We start from the raw sequence: 18,179 nt of genomic DNA, 5'->3' as shown, positions 1-18,179 counted from the left end.
TATTATTTTAAAAAATGTTACAATGAAAAACATGGACCAAGTATTGGCACACTTCGGCCATTTTGCTGTGAACTGTCCAAATGTATCATTAATCAGAGAACTCAGGGAACAGCTTCCAAGTTTAACTATAATCTCTTTAATAATAAAACTTACTTTTCTTTGCTGTGGAATATGCTTCATCCACTCTTCTTTTTATTGATGGATTTTTCAAAGTTGTTTTTGCCTAGGATAATATAGAGCAATCCATCAATTAGATTTATTCCCATGTGTTTAATTATCAGGATAGCACAATACTAAGTCTGCGCTTGTTGACTACAGTATTAAACAGGATACTACAGAAGAGAATAATGTAGCTGGAGATTCTACACTACTCCATCCCACTGTGCCACCGCCCACATCCTTCCCTATCTCACTTGATTTTTACTCTACTGTCCCATGTTCTTCCTTCCCTGCCCTTTTCCCCCTTCTCCCCTGATCTCAATTTGCTATTTTAAACTATACCATCTCAGTTTCAGTATTTCATTATTCCCTCAAACCTCAGATTTCAGATCAAGGATACCCAATACTAGCAGTCGGTCAGTTGGTCAACAAGTATTTACTGAGCGATTCCAAAGTGCATAACCCTGTGCTGAGCCCTGGGGGTACAGGGGTGACAGTGACAAGAGCAGCCTCTGTCCTCACAAGTGCTGACACCAGCCAGTGCGCACCAGGGACGGCCAGCTGCGTGAGCACCGTTTGGGGATGGCCATCTATCCTAACACTGTCACCTGGCCACTACTCAGCCACTAGGTACACACAGGTATTTCTCTCAGGAGTGAGACGTCTGCAATCAAAGAGAAGACCAGAGGCCAGAGACAGCAGGTGCAAGTCCCACCTGCTGGCCGTTCCCCTGGGGCCGGCCCTGTGTCAGTCACAGCCTTACAAGGACTGAGCTGACTTCAAAGTTCAGTGATGACGTGTCCTAGAGAAAGGCGAATCTCGCAACTGGATAAAACTTCATTGTTCGGCCTGATTTCAAGATGAGTTTTTCCTTGACACGTCTTTTAGAAGAAACAGTTCATACTAGCATTGTACCAATATGGCAAATCAAGTTATATTCACAGGGAGAATTCACTCGAGAGAGAAACACTTGGAACTGAGACACCTCCTATTGAAATGATTACATGAAAGACTTTGACAGATAGTTTACTAATGGTTTGAACGCACAAAGGCAACACTATCTTTGACTCTGATTTTTTCCTTTCTGACAGTCCTCTGACTTCCGGACAGCCTTGGTGTTTGCCCCCTAGGGACAACAATGATTTTAAAAACTGACCTTTTGGTAATTGTGAATCAAAGCCCAAAGCGCAGCTGCTCCAATCCTCTGAGCATTTTGATTCTCACTTTCCAGACAGGAAGCTAGCACACTAATGACTTTTTCTAATAATAAGCACATTAAAAAAAAAAGTTCAGTCCCAGACAAAACATTGTATTCATATCTTAGACTGGTCAGATAACCCCTTTTTACCCACCAAACAAATAAAAAGTTGGCAAAAGCAATCTTTTATAACATGTGGTATGTGGGAGAACCACCTGGAAACAAATTGTTTTCACAGCAGGCACAGAACTGTCAGGGAAGCCACGGCTGCTTAACTTTTTAGGCCCTAATTCAACAAAGGCACATTCATTTAAAGACAACGATAGAGCAGAAGTAAGCCACTACACAATGAGTTTATCAATGAGCCGTTCAATCATATCTCACATTTTCACATGCAGGAAAATAGGACTTGGTCTTATAATAAATTATAAAGACATTATACAAACATATCAATAGCATGGGCTACTATATAAAACAATAATCAAGAAATACCATATTAGTTAAGCCTTGTAAAAAAGGCCTAAACATTTCAAAGGCATGTTTGTGTATGTGTGTGTGAGAGAGAGAGGAAAATGTTTTTTAAAGGCGTAACAACACACAAGATACAGCCCCTCTCTGCAAAGCTGGCCAGAGGATGAAAGACTTACAAATTATCTGCAGCAGCCTACTCATTTTAGAGTACAGATGTCTAGCCCCAAGGAGATCGTCCAAGTGTTTCAGAACAATACATGAACCTATTTTACTACTTAACTGTATGGATCATTAAATTCTATCCAATTATTTTCCCTCTAAAATGTGTGATTTTAAAAACATGCTGCATTCTTAGGGGTAAAACACTTGTTATTGGGAACTCTCTCTATGCATTATCCCCACCTCAGTGAATGCACCTAATGAAACTGTAACCTAGCTGAGGGTACACTCTGTGTGTCTGCTCACTGATGAATATTCACATTGCAAGTTTATTGTAGGGGCTCAATAAATACTAGTTGGATGAAAGATTCCATAACTAAAGCAAACAAAAATGATTTCAAGTAATCTTATTTAGCATTTTTCAAGAAATTTTAAGAAATTTAAAATCTTTTACAGAAAAAAAAAAAAAGCGGCTCCATAAAGTGAGCTGTGTGCAGCAGAGGGACAGACAGCGTGGAAGTGAGGTGTGGGCGCTGCCACTCTCTGCCGACTACCCCCTGCTGCCTCACCACCTGCTCTGCACTCCCCGCCACCTCTGTATCATAACCTACCCAGACCCAGGCTATATATATACAACTGTTACCTGATGCAATTCATCATGTGAGGTGATGGGTGGCAGCTGGTACTCTTAGGGACCATCATCAAATGGGAGGGTGATTTCTGTGTTCTCCAACTGAGTATCATCCAGGCATGTTTCCATACTTTTTATCAGACACTCAGAACATATAACCCATGATCTAAATAAGTTTATATAACTCCTTCAACCAGTTACTATCTCTTAAAATTTTTAATAAAGTACTGTATAGGTACTGTATAATGTATAGGTCACTTAATGTAGTGTCCCCTCTGATAATGCAAGTGGATCAATTTTTTTTAAAACACATTTTACTGTGAAATATAATATGTATACAAAAAAGCATGTAAAACATTTTTAAGTTTAACAAATAGGTATGAACTGAACTTGCACAGAAACATAGAAATAACCTCGAGAACAGACGTGGATTTATTTTTATTTATCTGCTCAAAATTATCTGAGTCTCCTGAATCTATGGATTAGTGTCTGACGAAAACAGTTCTTAAAATGTTTAGCTGTCCTCGCTTACATTTCCTCTCTTCTCCTCTCCTTTGAGGACTTCAATTAAACATGCAATTAGACTGTCCCAATGTATCTGCTACGTCACTTACCTTTTTTTTTTAAACCCTTTATTCTTTTAATCCTTTCTCATCTTTTTTAGCTGTCTGTGCTGCATTCTGGATATTGTTTTTCTGATCTATCTTCTAATACCTAAGTTTTCTCCTCCACTGCACCTAACTTGCTGCCAGACATGTATACTGAGTGTTTAATTTTGGCTATTGAAGTTCTAGAATAGTCCTGTCTAACAGCACTTCCTACAGTGATGGAAATATTTATATGTATGTGGTCTAATAAGATAGCCAATAGCCACATGTAGCTAGTGTGACTAACAAACTGAATATATAATTTACACTTAAACACCGATTATCATACTAACCGATTATCATACTCAACAGTGAAGCTCTGCTTGGTTCTTTTTCCAAATCTTTCAATTTTTCAGTTTCCTATTCCCAGCAAATACTTTCAAGTTTGTCATTTATTTATCTAAATACTGTATAAATAAAGTCATTTCAAATCTGTGTTTTAGAATTCCAGCATCTGAAATCTAGGCAGATAAGTTGGTATTTTCCCCCCTGCTCTTTCTCACTCATGTTGCCATTCCTCCTGACAAGCTTGGTCATCTTTAACTGTATACTGGCAGATGCTTTTGAAAAATTATTTGTGGAGGTTCCCTGAGGCCTAGTCCAAACTTGTCCTCCATCCATCAGAGGGCAGTTTGCTTCTGCTGAGCCCCCAGCGGCACTGTCAATCGAGGATCAGCTCCAACCAAGGTCATGGGCCACTTGTCTATGTGTGTCTGGGGTGCAGAGCTGTGAGGGGCAGTCTGTGGTGCCCATTCTCACACTTGTTTTTCTTTTCTTTCTAGTCGCCTGCATGAGGTTTGGGGCACCAATTTAATTCTGATTCATCCTCTTCTAAGAGGTTAGTTCTTTGGGATTCCAGCTCAATACCTGCAGGATGGTCCATAAGACTCCAGAGATTCCCGGCGTCTGTCCCCTCCCCTCTTGGCACTCCTGGACAAAAGCCCCAGCACACAAAGCTGGCAAATGTCCTGGGAGCTAAAGAGCCTTCTACAAACTTCTTACCTCTCTGGGCACACACTTTCAATCAAAATTGGCCTAGAAGTTTCCCACTATGTTTTTAGTTCTTTGATTTTTTAAGGTGAATTTTAATATATTTTATCTAGCATGTTCTTGTTTTCAGAGAGGGGACCTACCCTGACATGACCAGAAACAAGGAGTATTCTGGATCTGTTTAAACAGCAAAGTCAAGCCCCACTGCCCACTCTACTCCTGGCCATCTAGACTGGATGTTTGGGTGCTACTATCAGTGTTACGCAGCCTTGCTGCGAAGATTTTCAAGCTGCCTGACCCTGCCAAGCATTCCCTCTGGATCCCCAAGTGGAGACGGAGGCAGTGCCTGCGACACATCCATGTAGAAACGGCACAGTTGCTGCTTCCTACCCTGCCTTGAAGGCCCCTGATCTCACATCTGTGGGGCTGGGGAAAGCTACTTCTTTAAGCTAGTGAAGGAGAGAGCACATTGCTGATACAAGGAAATGTTTAAAAATAAATCCTGAGTGATCCAGCCTTTTGGCTCTCTGAGCAGCACCCTGGCAGTCAACAGTAACAAGCATCTTATGAAAGGCAGCAAAAAGGGAGCCAAGAAGAAAGCGGTTGACCAATTTTCTAAGAAAGATTGGTATGATGTGAAAGTACCAGCTATGTTCAATATAAGAAATATTGGGAAAATACTGGTCACGAGAACTCAAGGAACCAAAATCACATCTGATGGCCTCAAGGGTCGTGTTTTTGAAGCGAGCCCTGATGATCTGCAGAATGATGAAGCTGCATTTAGAAAATTCAAGCTAATTACTGAGGATGTTCAGGGCAAAAACTGCCTGGCCAATTTCCATGGCATGGATCTTACGCATGACAAAATGTGCTCCATGGTCAAAAATGGCAGACCATGATTGAAGCTCACGTTGATGTCAAGACTACCGACGGTTATTTGCTTCGTCTCTTCTGTGTGGGTTTTACTAAAAAATGTAAATCAGATTCGGGAAGACCTCTTATGCCCGGCACCAGCAAGTCCACCAGATCCACAAGAAGATGATGGAAATCATGACTGGAGAGGAGCAGAAAAATGACTTGAAAAAGGTGGTCAATAAATTGATTCCAGACAGCACTGGAAAAGACACAGAAAAGGTCCATGATGTTTTTGTTAGAAAAGTAAAAATGCTGAAGAAGCCCAAGTTTGAACTGGGAAAACTCACAGAGCTACAGGGTGAAGGTAGTAGTCCTGGAAAAGCTATTGGGGATGAGACAGGTGCTAAAGTTGAATGAGCTAATGGATATGAGCCAACAGTCTAAGAATCTGTTTAAAATTCAGATTTTAATGGTGACAAATAAAAGATCTTATTTGTGGAAAAAAAAAAAAAACCCTGAGTGATCCAGAAATGGAAAATGCAGACTTTTCCTTCAGTTCCCTAAAGCCTGACCTTTTCCCAACTCTCTCAATAATAAAATTGCAGTTAGCAGTCCCCAAAGAAAACACTTATTCTGAGAAAGGTGAACGCTAACAGGTGATGGCAGGAAGAGGAACAGACGCCTCACACAGGCCGTCTCACTGCCCTCTGAGGTAAGGCCCTAACATCACCCTCATTTCACAAACGTAAGGACTGAGGGAGACACAGCGAAGGAGGATGGAAACCTGGAAACAAGTCGCTGGAGCCCCCCCCCCTCCCAGCCCCTCCCCCATGGCAGCTACACAGAGTCAGCAGAGGGGCCACGGGAAAGGAGATCATCGTTCATTTAGGTAAGTTAAAGGCTGGCTGAGCTTCTAAAATCTTCCCCTGCATTTCAAGCAATTCAATAATTATTATCAGAAAAATAGAATCATGACTATACACAACAAAATGTAAGCAGAATCCTTTCCACTTGGAAAACTCCGCGTTTCATAGAAAAACACCTCTAAGAAAAGTTTAAGTGAAAAACATGAATGGAAAGAGAATTAATACATCTGGAGCATCTACCATGTACCATAAACAGTGCCAGGCAGTTTATGTGTTAACAACTGATTTCTACCAAAGTCAAGAAAGGAGAGACCATTTTCTAGATGAAGAAAGTGTACCCGGAGAAGCTGCCCCAGGCGACGCTGCGGGAGCACACGAGGGCCTGGCATCCGGCACCAGGTACGTGGGAGACTAGAGCCCACCTCTTGTCTTTTCATGATAACACACCTCCTCATAAAACTTGAAATTCACACACCCCTCACAGAAACAGCACATGGTTGCACAAACAGATGTTTCCATTTCGCTCCTTCTGTTCCAAAATTTTTCTGAATCCTCACCGATCCTCGCCTCCATCTGTCCTGAGATCAGAGAATGGAGTCGCTGTGAAGCTACTGTCACCATGTGCTGTTGGGTCCTGAACTCTGCTGACTGCTCAGTGTGGCTCTCAAGCTCACACACCCACTGGGCACCCACTAGTGACGGGCGTGAGTCTAGCTGCTCCAGATAAACATGAACAAAAGAGGCAGAAACCTCTTGACGTGTAAGAGCTTATGTTCCAGTGCAGGCAGACGAGGAACACACAGATATACACTGAAAACACAGTGTAGCAGCTGGTGGTAGTGCTATGGGGAAACGTAAAACAGGGGAGGGGGCAGAGGGTGAGAGGGCGGGGAGGCAGGAGGAAGAGGTGGGGTTACCACGTGGACAGGCTGGTCTGGGCAGGCTCCACGGACAGGGCAGTGCCCGCTCAAAGGCGTGGAGGAGTCAGAGGACCAGGACGAGGGACGGGAGGAGGGAGGTGGGGCCCAGGCCCACCTCGGTACCACCTCCTGGATCCAGCCTGGCTGTTGTGCGGCGACTTGTTAACCCGGGAGACTCAGCAGCAACTCAGGGGCGGGAATCACACCCGATTCAATTCGTCCCTACAGCTGCAGCCTCCCACAGTGCCTTGAACGTGGCGCATGATGAATAAGCACCTGGCACATTATTTATAAACTATCCTGTGTTTTCACCTGAATAACCACACGGATAAATGGACGCGTGTGGTGTACAGGCAGAACACTCACCATTAGCCAGGATCTTGGGCTTATTGGCAGGGCTGAAGCAAATGTTATGAAAAATAAGAAGAGGTAGATAAGGGCTGCTCTTATGCTTGAATTTGCTCATCTCTGTAAGTAAGTCTAAACAGCCATCGAGCCTCAGGATCATTTGCTGCCCATCTTCTCCAAACGATATGTTCAGGAGTAACTTCAACCAAAGAATGGTCAGATTACTGAGATGTTTATTTCCTCCTTTCGGCAATGTTAGAGATAGGAAGTTCTGTAAGAAGTTACTCTGTGGATAAATAGAGAGAATATCATTTTCCTCTTGAGTCTTTTCATTATTTTCCTAGTCCCTCAGAGATCACGTACTAGCATTCTGCTCCTCTTTTCCCCAACTTTAATTTCTCCTTCCTCCCAATACCTTCCAAATACTCCATCTATACTGTTTCCAGGTATAAGTGAAAAGGTTAAGGAGTGCTTAAATTTTAATTTAAATTTTAAGTGCTCAAATTTTAATTCTCACTAATCCTTTCCTGATGATGGATACAGTAACTAGTCAACTCCTAGTTATTTAGGGTTGATCATTCAGTTTGGGGATTATTTCAGGCTTCCTGAGTTTTCTCTTTCTGTCTGCCTTCTGGCAATTTTGCTCCTCATTTAAAGCGATCCTACAGGAAAGAAAAAGAAACAAAACCTCAGTCAGTCTTGGACACCAGTTAACAACTCTGGTAGTACCAACGACAAGTGTTTTTTTAAAAAAATCTGTGGGTACATCTTATATTCACTTTACCCCAGCTGCTCATCATTACAGATGATTTCTCGGGGCTACATGTCATTCTTGTAAACTTATAGATGAGAAAGCTCCATTACTTAACTGTAAGAGTCATTTCAACCTCCAAATAAAACCCCTTCTATAAATCCACACCAAACCCTGAACTATGTGAAAGACAATAACTTATTGCCTAGAATAATCTGTATGCAAACAAGGAAAGAGGGCATAAAAGTATTAGATCAAGAAGCAGCCCAGGACAGCATGGGAACCACAGGCATTTGGATCAGGGCGCAGAAGTACAATCACTTAACTTTCACAACTCTCCAGAGTAGCTCATCTTTCTTCCTGTTTAACAACCTATTCTGGCTTATTTCTTGGGTTCCCCTACACCTAAATCAAAATTTTGGCTTGAATCTATAAAATAAATTTGGCACTTTTACATAAAAGGACTGAGTACAAGAACGAAACGAGCTACAGAAACATTAGCAACACCACCCAAGCAACAAGTAAACTGCAGAACTGCATCCCACTCTGCCCTGCCCTTGCCATCACTCACATCTCTTCCCACCTCTCAGCCCAAATTAGTGCTTTTTAGATTCATCCCTTGTCTTTCCCATTCAGCTAGATTCTGCCATGATCTTGGGGATCTGGAGTTGACAACAGTGATAAAATATATGATAGTACTTTAAATTGTAAATATGCTCTGGGCAGTCCTTCTTTTTGCTGGGCCTAAAGACGTTTTTAGACGATTTCCTGCACTGGGTAGGATGCAAAGAAATATGCCATGGTAGAGAGAAAAGAAATTATTTTAGAATTTTAGTTGTGCAATAGCATTAGCTACATTTTCTAATAACTACAGATGAGTTATGGGAGGTGTAGCTGAAAGTGTCCAGAGCTCTTCATAACAATGAGCAGAGGAAGGCTCAGAGGATTCCTAATTAGAGCAGAGGAAAAATAACCTGACTGATCTGCACCTGAAATGGAAATCTGATGAAATGGAGTCCGATCACACTTATATCAAAATACGCTTAAGGGGACTTCCCTGGTGGCACAGTGGATAGGACTCTGCGCTTCCAATGCAGGGGGCCCGGGTTCGATCCCTGGTCAGGGAACTAGATCCCGCATGCATGCTGCAACTAAGGAGCCCGCCTGCCGCCACTAAGAGCCAGCACAACCAAATTAATAAATATTTTTTTTTTAAAAAAAGGAGAAAAACAAAATATGCTTAAGTACCTTACCAAAATCATAGATTGGGGGTTGAAATATCTTAGAGATCATTTTGTTTAATCTACAATCTTTTTGAATGAAGAAACTGAAGCTTAAAAAGAATAAGCGTCAGCTCAGTCACACATCAGATCCAAGATTAGCATTTATATTCCACTTGGGAATTCCTACTTTGCTTCCTACCAGCGTGCTCTCCATAAGGAAGTGGCAGAAAGCACTGTCCCCCCCACCCCCGCCCAACAAAATCCAGTTGCGGATGACTTCACACACACACACACACACACACACACACACACACACACACAGCAAATATCCAGCCATGTGCTGAGGTGAGAGCAGTAGGTCCCTGATGTGCATGGCGTGAATATTCCCACCATGGCTGATTTCAAGATACCACCAAGATGTCAGCTGGCTTGCAAAATTCCTGAAAATTAACAAAAACACTCAAGAACCAGTGTGAGTTAGCTCCAACATACCACTGAGAAGATCTTTGTTTAGTAAGACTGCTATTTATTTAGAGATTGCACTCAAAGTGTGTTTGTTTTTGGAGGGGGTGGTGGCTGGGGAGATGATACGATAGAGGAAAAGGAGACTCAATTCTTATGAATGTGGTCAACTTTTGCAATTTACCTTGGCCTTCACGTAAATGAAAGGGAAGCATTCAAATTACTATGTACTAGTAAGTAACAGATAATCTGATCATATTCAAATTTTAAGGAATCTTCCAAATTAGGGATCCTGTTTACACGCACCTAAATACGGCCTAAGGGAACACGTGTACTGGGTTTGCTTAAGCCAACCGTCTCTCTTAAAGCGCCCAAGTTGAAACCAGCGGCGGGAAGTCACGTTCTGGCACAGGAGTCTCAGGGACTGAAAAGTCACCTGTGTGCCACAAAGAACTTAGGTCTAACTTGAGGAGGGGCCGTCATTTCATAAACCATTTGACAATGTAAATTGAACTAGAATTGTTATGCTCAATTTGGTCTGCTTTTTGTTTGTTTAAAGACCAATATATCGCTTTTATGATCTCAAATAAATGTAACACAGCTGTCTTTCTAAAACCGTCATCTTTTTTTTTTTTTTGCGGTACGCGGGCCTCTCACTGTTGTGGCCTCTCCCGTTGCGGAGCACAGGCTCCGGACGTGCAGGCTCAGCGGCCATGGCTCACGGGCCCAGCCGCTCCACGGCATGTGGGATCTTCCCAGACCGGGGCACGAACCCGTGTCCCCTGCATCGGCAGGCGGACTCTCAACCACTGCGCCACCAGGGAAGCCCTAAAACCGTCATCTTTGAGAGAGAGAAAATACAGTCCAAAAGCTAAGAAGACAAACTAAAAGGGAATGGTGTGATCATATTCTAGCTTCGGTCACTTTTCATGTATCATCTATCAACAGGCTTTAAACAAAGTGAACCTCCTGATCCTTTTACAATCCTTTAAAATACAATGCCTTAAAATCATAATAATTAATCCTAGAAACTGAGTTCTAGACTTTTCACACATGTCCTCGGTTGAAAGGATTATTTTACTGAGTCTCTTTTTTATGATAGGAAGGAGAGTTTAAGTACTCACTTTTTGAATTACCCCTTTACAGTCATGAGACAAGGCCAGGTTTGAAAGAAACATGAAAACCATCTGCTGGACTGCAGTGTTCTCGAGAGGCACCTGGGAAGCCATCTTCAGGATACACAGCATCAGGGAGTTGCCAGGGGCCCCTCGATGTGTAGTTTGAACAGGATATTGTCCGTAACTTGACCAACAGAGAGAACTGCAACCTTGAAAAACAACAGTCCATCACAACGTCGTCTCAGCTCCACGCTTTAGTTCAACAACCTGAGTGGTAAAGCATGTCTGTCTATCAAAGGACTCGGCCATTAGCCTGTGAACTGCAATGGCACTGAAGGCTGGTGCTGATATGTCTGCATCTGATCTAATGGACTGAGGGCCTAATGACCTCAATAAAGCATTTAAAAACACTGTGGTCTAATGCTTTCATTTTCCAGAAGAAAAAAATGAGGACCACGATAACCCTGGGGTGGGAGGACAGGACAAACGCCACCAGCCATGTACGCCAAACGGCATCTCAGGGCTCAGAGGTGTCAGTGACTTGCTCAAGGTCACACAGCTCATAAGCAGCAAGCGCCAGCAGTAGCATCAACTGGTTTTCCAGAGTCCAGTGTTTACTCAGTAATTTAAACAACCATATGGGATTTATCAAAGGAGAAAAATAATCATAAAAGAATTAGAAATGCATTTTACTGTATTGTAACGTAAGCCTAAGGTGTGATTAGCTTGTGAAAGTCCATGCAAGGAGGCCAACTTAAGTACAACTAGATCTGAATCAAATACATTCTGTAAAATAAACTCATAAAAGTAAACACAAATAAATAGAGTGATATTTCCTGTATTCACACTACATAGCAGTATCCAAATACCAAGGTTTCCGTTCATGTTACATAAAACTATCACTAAATGATGCAGGTTTGCTTGGAAACAAAAAAGACAGGAAAATAAAAAGCTTCTTCCTCAATTAGAACCACATTCTAATATTTGCATCTACTGTAAGTATGTAAGTAACATAGATTACGGTTTCAAAGATTTATCGTAAAGTATTGGGTTGGTCAAAAGTTCGTTCGGGTTTTTCTGTAGCATCTTATGGAACAACCTGAAACTTTTTAGCCAACCCAATATATGTTTCTTTTGCTCAGTATTTTGCAACGGATTCTTTTCTTCCCCTAAGCACACTTCCCTAAACCCTAAATTAAGGAGTGAAGGGTGGGGTAAAGAAGGATGATGTGCAGAGGCCACACTTCAGAGACCGCCGTGCCCCGCCGGTCACACTGCAAGAGGCCGTGAGCTGGGGTGGGGGGCAGTGAGAGCAGAAGTGGGGACGAAAAAGTCAACAGCAGCGGCCTGAAAACAAGGATGACGCTGCCCTGCAGTGCTCTCCATACAGCACAGAGCCTGAGGCTCTGTTCCCGCCAGCTCACACGGCCAGAGGCATGCGGAGTGGGCGACAGGACGGGCGACAGGACAGGCGACAGGACAGGCGGCTCCAGGGTGGAGGAAATAGCCACCCCCAGCACACAGCAGTGACAAGATGGCTGTGAATGTTCTCAGTTCCGGTCCTTTCTCTGTCTGTCTTTTGATACCGGGAGAATCCAATTGCTACGCTGCTGACTGTTGTTAGAAGAAGCACGCAAACCTTAAACTTGCTGACTAAACCTTAAACCTGTGACCCTAAGTTTACATGGAAAATTCACACTGCCCGCAATGCCCCCCACTTCCTTCCCCTCAAACAGTTACCTCACACCTTCTCCTCCCTTCCCAAGTCACCTCCCCGCTTGCTCTGCTCTCTCTTAGTTGTTGGCCTCTAACAATGCAGGGCCCCGGGAGGCTCTCAATAAAGTCTGTCAAATGCAGGAATGAAAGAGGCACCCCAATGATACCGACTGTCGCCAAGCCAACCAAACCCAGAACTACCTCTCACCACACCAGCCTCCTGTTCTAGAATCTCTTTAAGTTTTAATCTTAATCTGTTTTTAAGGTCTTCCATCATAATTTTCACTCTCAATTTTCCTCTTAAATTCAACGTTCCGCTGCCATATAATCGCGACAGTTTCTCCCTCTCTATTCCCTGAGCTGTCTAATGACTCTTCTGTCTCATCAAACATATACTAACGTAACTGCTCGTTCTTATAATACCTGTGAGAAAGCATACCTCTAACCAACATACCCTCAAATAAGTGGAAGAAACACTTCAAAATGTATATACATTTTTCCACTTTAACAACATTACATAAGATTAGTATTGCAGTATACTTTTGAAAGGCAGTGTTGGGTTCCATTTACCATTTGGAAAATTTGCAGTATAGACACAAAGCAGCTGCAGGGCAGTTTGCATCAGTGAATCATCCATCAGAAGCCAAGGCCAGAGAGAGTGCAAGACAGGGACGAGATGAGCTTCCAGGGCTGCCTCCTGCAGCAGGAAGGAAACAAGGGCAGCATTAGTCTGAATAATGAAAATATAAATTAAAATCAAAGCCAAAAAACTTGTCACCAACATGAGACAAAAACTGAATTGATTTTTGTTCTGATTAGAGAAAGGAATCCTATGGACAGATTCAGCACCTTGCAACCCAGACTGCCCTGACCACAAGCCTGACCAGTCTCGGAAGTCCCTGCAACACTGGGGTGACCAGGATACGCAGCTTAGGTCAGAAATGTAGAAAAACAGCTTCTGAACATGTAAATTAAGCAAGACAGTGATATCTTGCAACATTAAATAAACTCTTATAAATGCTATGATATGGTTAAGAAAAGGGATTTTCTGATTAAGGAAACATTCTGATCAATTCTGAGTTCTCCCCTCCCCCCCCCCCGTGTGTAGGTATATGTATATATATCTAATATGTGTAGCTAGACAGATAGATCAGAAGTAGATTACTGTTGTTAAATAAGTTGAATATGATAAACTTCAGTCAAAATATTATGCTAAATCAATAATTCTTAAGTAACTCAGTTTTTATTACAAAGATCAGTTACCGCTGGGACAATATTATGGATAAAATATAACTATTGGCAGTAAATGCAACAATTTTTTTAATGAACAGAGTTACTAGGCAATTTGTAGACCCATGTGCACACATGTGGGCCTTCACATAATGCCCTACACAATTTTATGGAGTATCAATACTCCATAAAGAGAGTGGGCGGGTTATTCCCAATGTTACTCCCCACTCTCCACAGGCTTGGAGCACAGCCCTACGACAGCCGCAGACGACCCTGCTTACTGTTTCACACAGAAGACAGACACGATGAGGTACGGGCTCCTGCTCTACTCCGCCGTTCCGTCCACACTGTTGATCTGTGTATCCCTGCACTCACCCTTCCTGCCTGGCAGTGAGGAACAGGTGCTCTTTGGGCAGAGACTGATCCGCCCATCTGTGTTCTGGAACACAGCCCCGCGTGCCTCCTCAGGGATCTTTACCCATCTATTAGTTCTTCCCTTCCTGTCTCTTTAATAACTAGGCCCCGATTTGCTCATTTCTGTTTATATTTAAGCACTTTACATGTTAGGAGTAAATATACAGACTAGCTTCCTTTGATGCTATATTCCTAAATTATAACTGCTGCTTTTCAGAACCAAGCTTCTAGGAAGAGTACTCTTAATGCTGTCATTCCCCAGCTATTATTTAATCTTCAGCTTACTTCAGTTTCTTTTCTGAACTGATGAGGCTAGTAAAATCGCTCCTACCTTTACGGCTGTCAAACCCTCAGGCACTGTGGCAACTATTAAGGGCTCTTTGTTCTTTGTCTCCATGCAGTCCCTCTATCCTAGATTACCTCCAAACTCTCTCCAGCATTCCCTTCTCAGCTGTTTTCTGTCTCCTCTCCAATAGTTATATTTTCTGAGGACATGACCTAGGCTTTCACTACATGCCCTCTTGGGAAATGTCAACAACAGTCACGGCTACAAACACCTCTATGCACTGCTAGCTCCTAAGATCCCCAGCCTGCACCGCCCCTCAGAGTCCCAGAGCCGTGTAATCCGCCGACTACCAGCCATTTCCCACCCCGAGAGCCCGAAGACACTTTACACTGTGATGTGCGAAGCCAGCATAAGGATCCCTCACAGCTACAGGCCGCTCTGTTAGGCTCGCCTGCGGTAGACTTGAGCCTGGACGTCGTTCTACATGTCTCTTCTTTCTCCTCAGTCTCTCGTATTTGCTCCCCTCCCTCCTTCCCCGCTCTCCCTGCCCGGCTAAGGTCTCGTCACTTCTTTCTGCACCAGCACATTCACCTCCTCTAACCTTGCCCGCTCTTCATTCCATCTACCTCACACCCCCGGTGACCTTTCCGGTATGGAAACTCCTCTGTGTCATACGTATAGACAGCGGGGTGGGGTGGGCGTGGGTGACTTGGTGAATCACCACAAGAGTGACCAACAGTTAGTGATGGGAGTGTGTCACACACCTCAGGTAAGCTGGAACAGGGAAAGAAATTAAGAATCTTTGCCTCCTAGAACTATGTCTATTCTCAAGAGTAATCTAAATATTCTTCTTTGGATTTATTCCTCATTAAACAACGTGGAAATGCAGAAACACGTGATTTATGGAGAGATTACACTTTCATAGCTGGCAGATGTGTTACAAATGTGAACACTACACCTACAACCAGTACTCAGGCGAGCATCTCGGAAATCCACAGGCAGATCCTACTTGGAAAGTGTGCTGGCGTGTTGCCTGAGTGAGGTGTCACAGATGCATACTAACTGCACCCAGTCACAAGGACCCTAACAAACTCAGTAAATGACACCTCTATTTGGAGTAAAAAGTTTGTACCATTGGGAATCTTAATGAAATCTATCAATGCTTAATTCCCATTAAAATTGCTTTGAAATGTAAATTGTTAGTCATGTGTCTTGAACAAATTATTTTACAGTTTAAGGGATATGTGTTCAAGATGTTCATTTCCTAGATATAGTATATATTTTCCAGTTTTATCACAACTAAAAACAAAAAAGGTAAGAAATTTTTTTAAAAAACGAAACTTCTGTAATTTATCTTCATCTTACTCATTTTCCATAGTAATTCTGTGTGGAAGCTAGTTCTTCAAAAGTGTCGTATCACTATGACCAAGCAAATCAAAGTGTTCCAGACGCTATATCCTGTATAACAGCACCAACGGCTGTGTTAAATGACAGCGTCAATGCTCACAGACAGAGCAAAACAACAGAGGGGCTGCAGCAGAGCTGGGAGTGAAGAACTTCCTGGACGTCAACAGGCCCACACTCGGCAATAGCAGTAAGCGATTTCTCCTCTGAAGCAGGAGACACCCTCATCTTCTTTCCTATGCATGCAGACACCTCTACTTATCCCCTTGGACAGTTGTTTAACAACCACCTTTGAAAAAATTCTGCCTTAAGATACATACATAGCCGTGGGACTTCCCTGGTGGCGCAGTGGTTAAGAATCTGCCTGCCAATGCAGGGGACATGGGTTCGAGCCCTGGTCCGGGAAGATTCCCACATGCTGTGGAGCAACTAAGCCCATGCGCCACGCTCTAGAGCCTGCGAGCTACAACTACTGAGCCCGCGTGCCACAACTACTGAAGCCTACAAGCCTAGAGCCCGTGCTCCGCAACAAAGAGAAGCCACCACAATCAGAAGCCCACACACTGCAAGGAAGAGTAGCCCCCGCTCACCACAACTAGAGAAAAGCCCGCGTGCAGCAACGAAGACCCAACGCAGCCAAAAAAAAAAAAAAAAAAAAGACATACACAGCCATTCATTCCATCTTAGTTAAAAAAAATGGCTACCAGTAGAAAAAATGGCTAAAGAAATGGCTACCAGTAGAAAAAAAAGAGGCTCAAGTTTGCTTTAGCTTTGCTTTAGCCTTAAGTTAAAGTTTCAGTGATAAAGTTAAAACGCCAACATAAGAAATGTCATCAGGGTTGAGAAATTATGATAAGATTAGGTGCATCCATTTCTGAGAATGAACACTGAGCTTACAAACCAACCATGCATCAAAAAAAAAATTCGAAGAGTTTTCCATTTTCCCAAATTATCTCATATAAAATTTAACCTATTTAATAACAGCACTATCAAAATTTTGAAAAGAAGCTCTACTTACTTTACATTCTTCATTTTGATAAAGACAATTTCTTAGGAGCTGCATGGCAATGCTTAACTCTTTAATAAAACCATCTTCCTGTTTAAACAAAAAGCAGTTGAAAAATGTGAACAACAATAGCATATTCCACTTTTTACATACAGTAATTCCTTCGCCCCTGGGTCACATTACAATGCAGCTATGCTCTCACTGTGCCTGATCGCCATAGCTTTGAGGGAACTGACAGGCTAATGATCTCTGAAAGATGACCATATCTCAAGAAGCACATCCACCAAGAAAAAGCTATTTCTGTTCTATCAAGCACGGAGGAAGACTGGTTTTCAGTCATATCAGGTGTTGGCTGACACTCTCAATGATGAAGTAAAGGGCCTCTGCATGAGAGGAAAAAGGAAAAGAGGCAAGAAAAGAAACTGACAAACATATAAGCCCCTGGACCAATGAAATTATCAAATATGGCTTTTTCTTGGTTTCTTATCAAAGGCAGCAGAAACTAGTTATTACACAGACCGCTGCAATAATGGTCTTAGATCTATGTATATATATTATATATATATAAATATAATAGATATACTTATAAACATATACACATATTCATTTTCTTGATAAGCCTGTGTGGCAGATCTTTTTAACCATAGTTATTAGTATTAACCATTGCTATTATATAAAAACTGTGTTATTTCCAATAGTCCAGATATAGAAGCAACTTAAGTGACCACTGACATGAATGGATTAAAAACGTGTATATATCCAATGGAATATTACTCAGCCACACACACACACACACACACACACACACACACACACACACACACACACAAAATCCTGCCATTTGCAGTGACACAGATGGACCTTGAGGGCACTATGCTAAGTTAAAGAAGTCAGACAGAGAAAGACAAATGCTGCACGATTACACCCACATGTGCAATATAAAAAACAAACAAACAAACCCCAAATAAATGAACAAACCAAACCAAATAAAAACAAACAGGGAGATACAGAGACCAGAGCAGTGGTTACCAAAAAGGGAAGGGATGAGGGGGAGGGCAAAAAGGGTAAAGAGAGTCAACTCTACAGTGGCAGATGGAAACTAAACTTTTGGTGATGAGTATGGTGTAGCGTATACAGAAATAGAAATATAATGTTGTACACATGAAACATATAATGTTATAAACCAATGTTATCTCAATATAAAATATAATTTTTTTAAAAACCTGTGTTATTTCAAGTTTACAGTGAAAATGCAGCTTGAACATGAGTCCAGCAGACTCAACGCTTAAAAGAGACATTCAGAAGTCACGGAAGGAAATAAACAC

The 18,179-nt window shown here is 42.4% G+C and overlaps 1 protein-coding gene and 1 pseudogene across 2 annotated transcripts in view; one reads left to right on the top strand and one right to left on the bottom strand.

Annotated features, from left to right (window-relative positions):
* Positions 1-18,179, bottom strand: part of RTTN (rotatin) — a gene marked incomplete at its 5' end in the record, with an annotated part of 137,755 nt that overhangs the window by 1,115 nt on the left and 118,461 nt on the right. The window contains 6 exons of the mRNA XM_082852680.1: positions 154-223; positions 1,316-1,419; positions 7,263-7,530; positions 10,805-11,007; positions 13,085-13,211; positions 16,867-16,944. Coding sequence (XP_082708806.1) covers positions 154-223; positions 1,316-1,419; positions 7,263-7,530; positions 10,805-11,007; positions 13,085-13,211; positions 16,867-16,944 — 850 coding nt within the window. The remainder of the gene's footprint in view (positions 1-153; positions 224-1,315; positions 1,420-7,262; positions 7,531-10,804; positions 11,008-13,084; positions 13,212-16,866; positions 16,945-18,179) is intronic.
* Positions 4,492-5,527, top strand: LOC309970242 (small ribosomal subunit protein eS1-like; annotated as a pseudogene). The gene is made up of 2 exons: positions 4,492-4,616; positions 4,791-5,527. The product of its transcript is annotated as a small ribosomal subunit protein eS1-like (transcript).

This window comes from Leucopleurus acutus (assembly GCF_964270905.1).
Source record: "Leucopleurus acutus genome assembly, chromosome: 13".
Taxonomy (NCBI): domain Eukaryota; kingdom Metazoa; phylum Chordata; class Mammalia; order Artiodactyla; family Delphinidae; genus Leucopleurus; species Leucopleurus acutus.
This window is presented reverse-complemented; position numbering and strand designations above follow the sequence as displayed.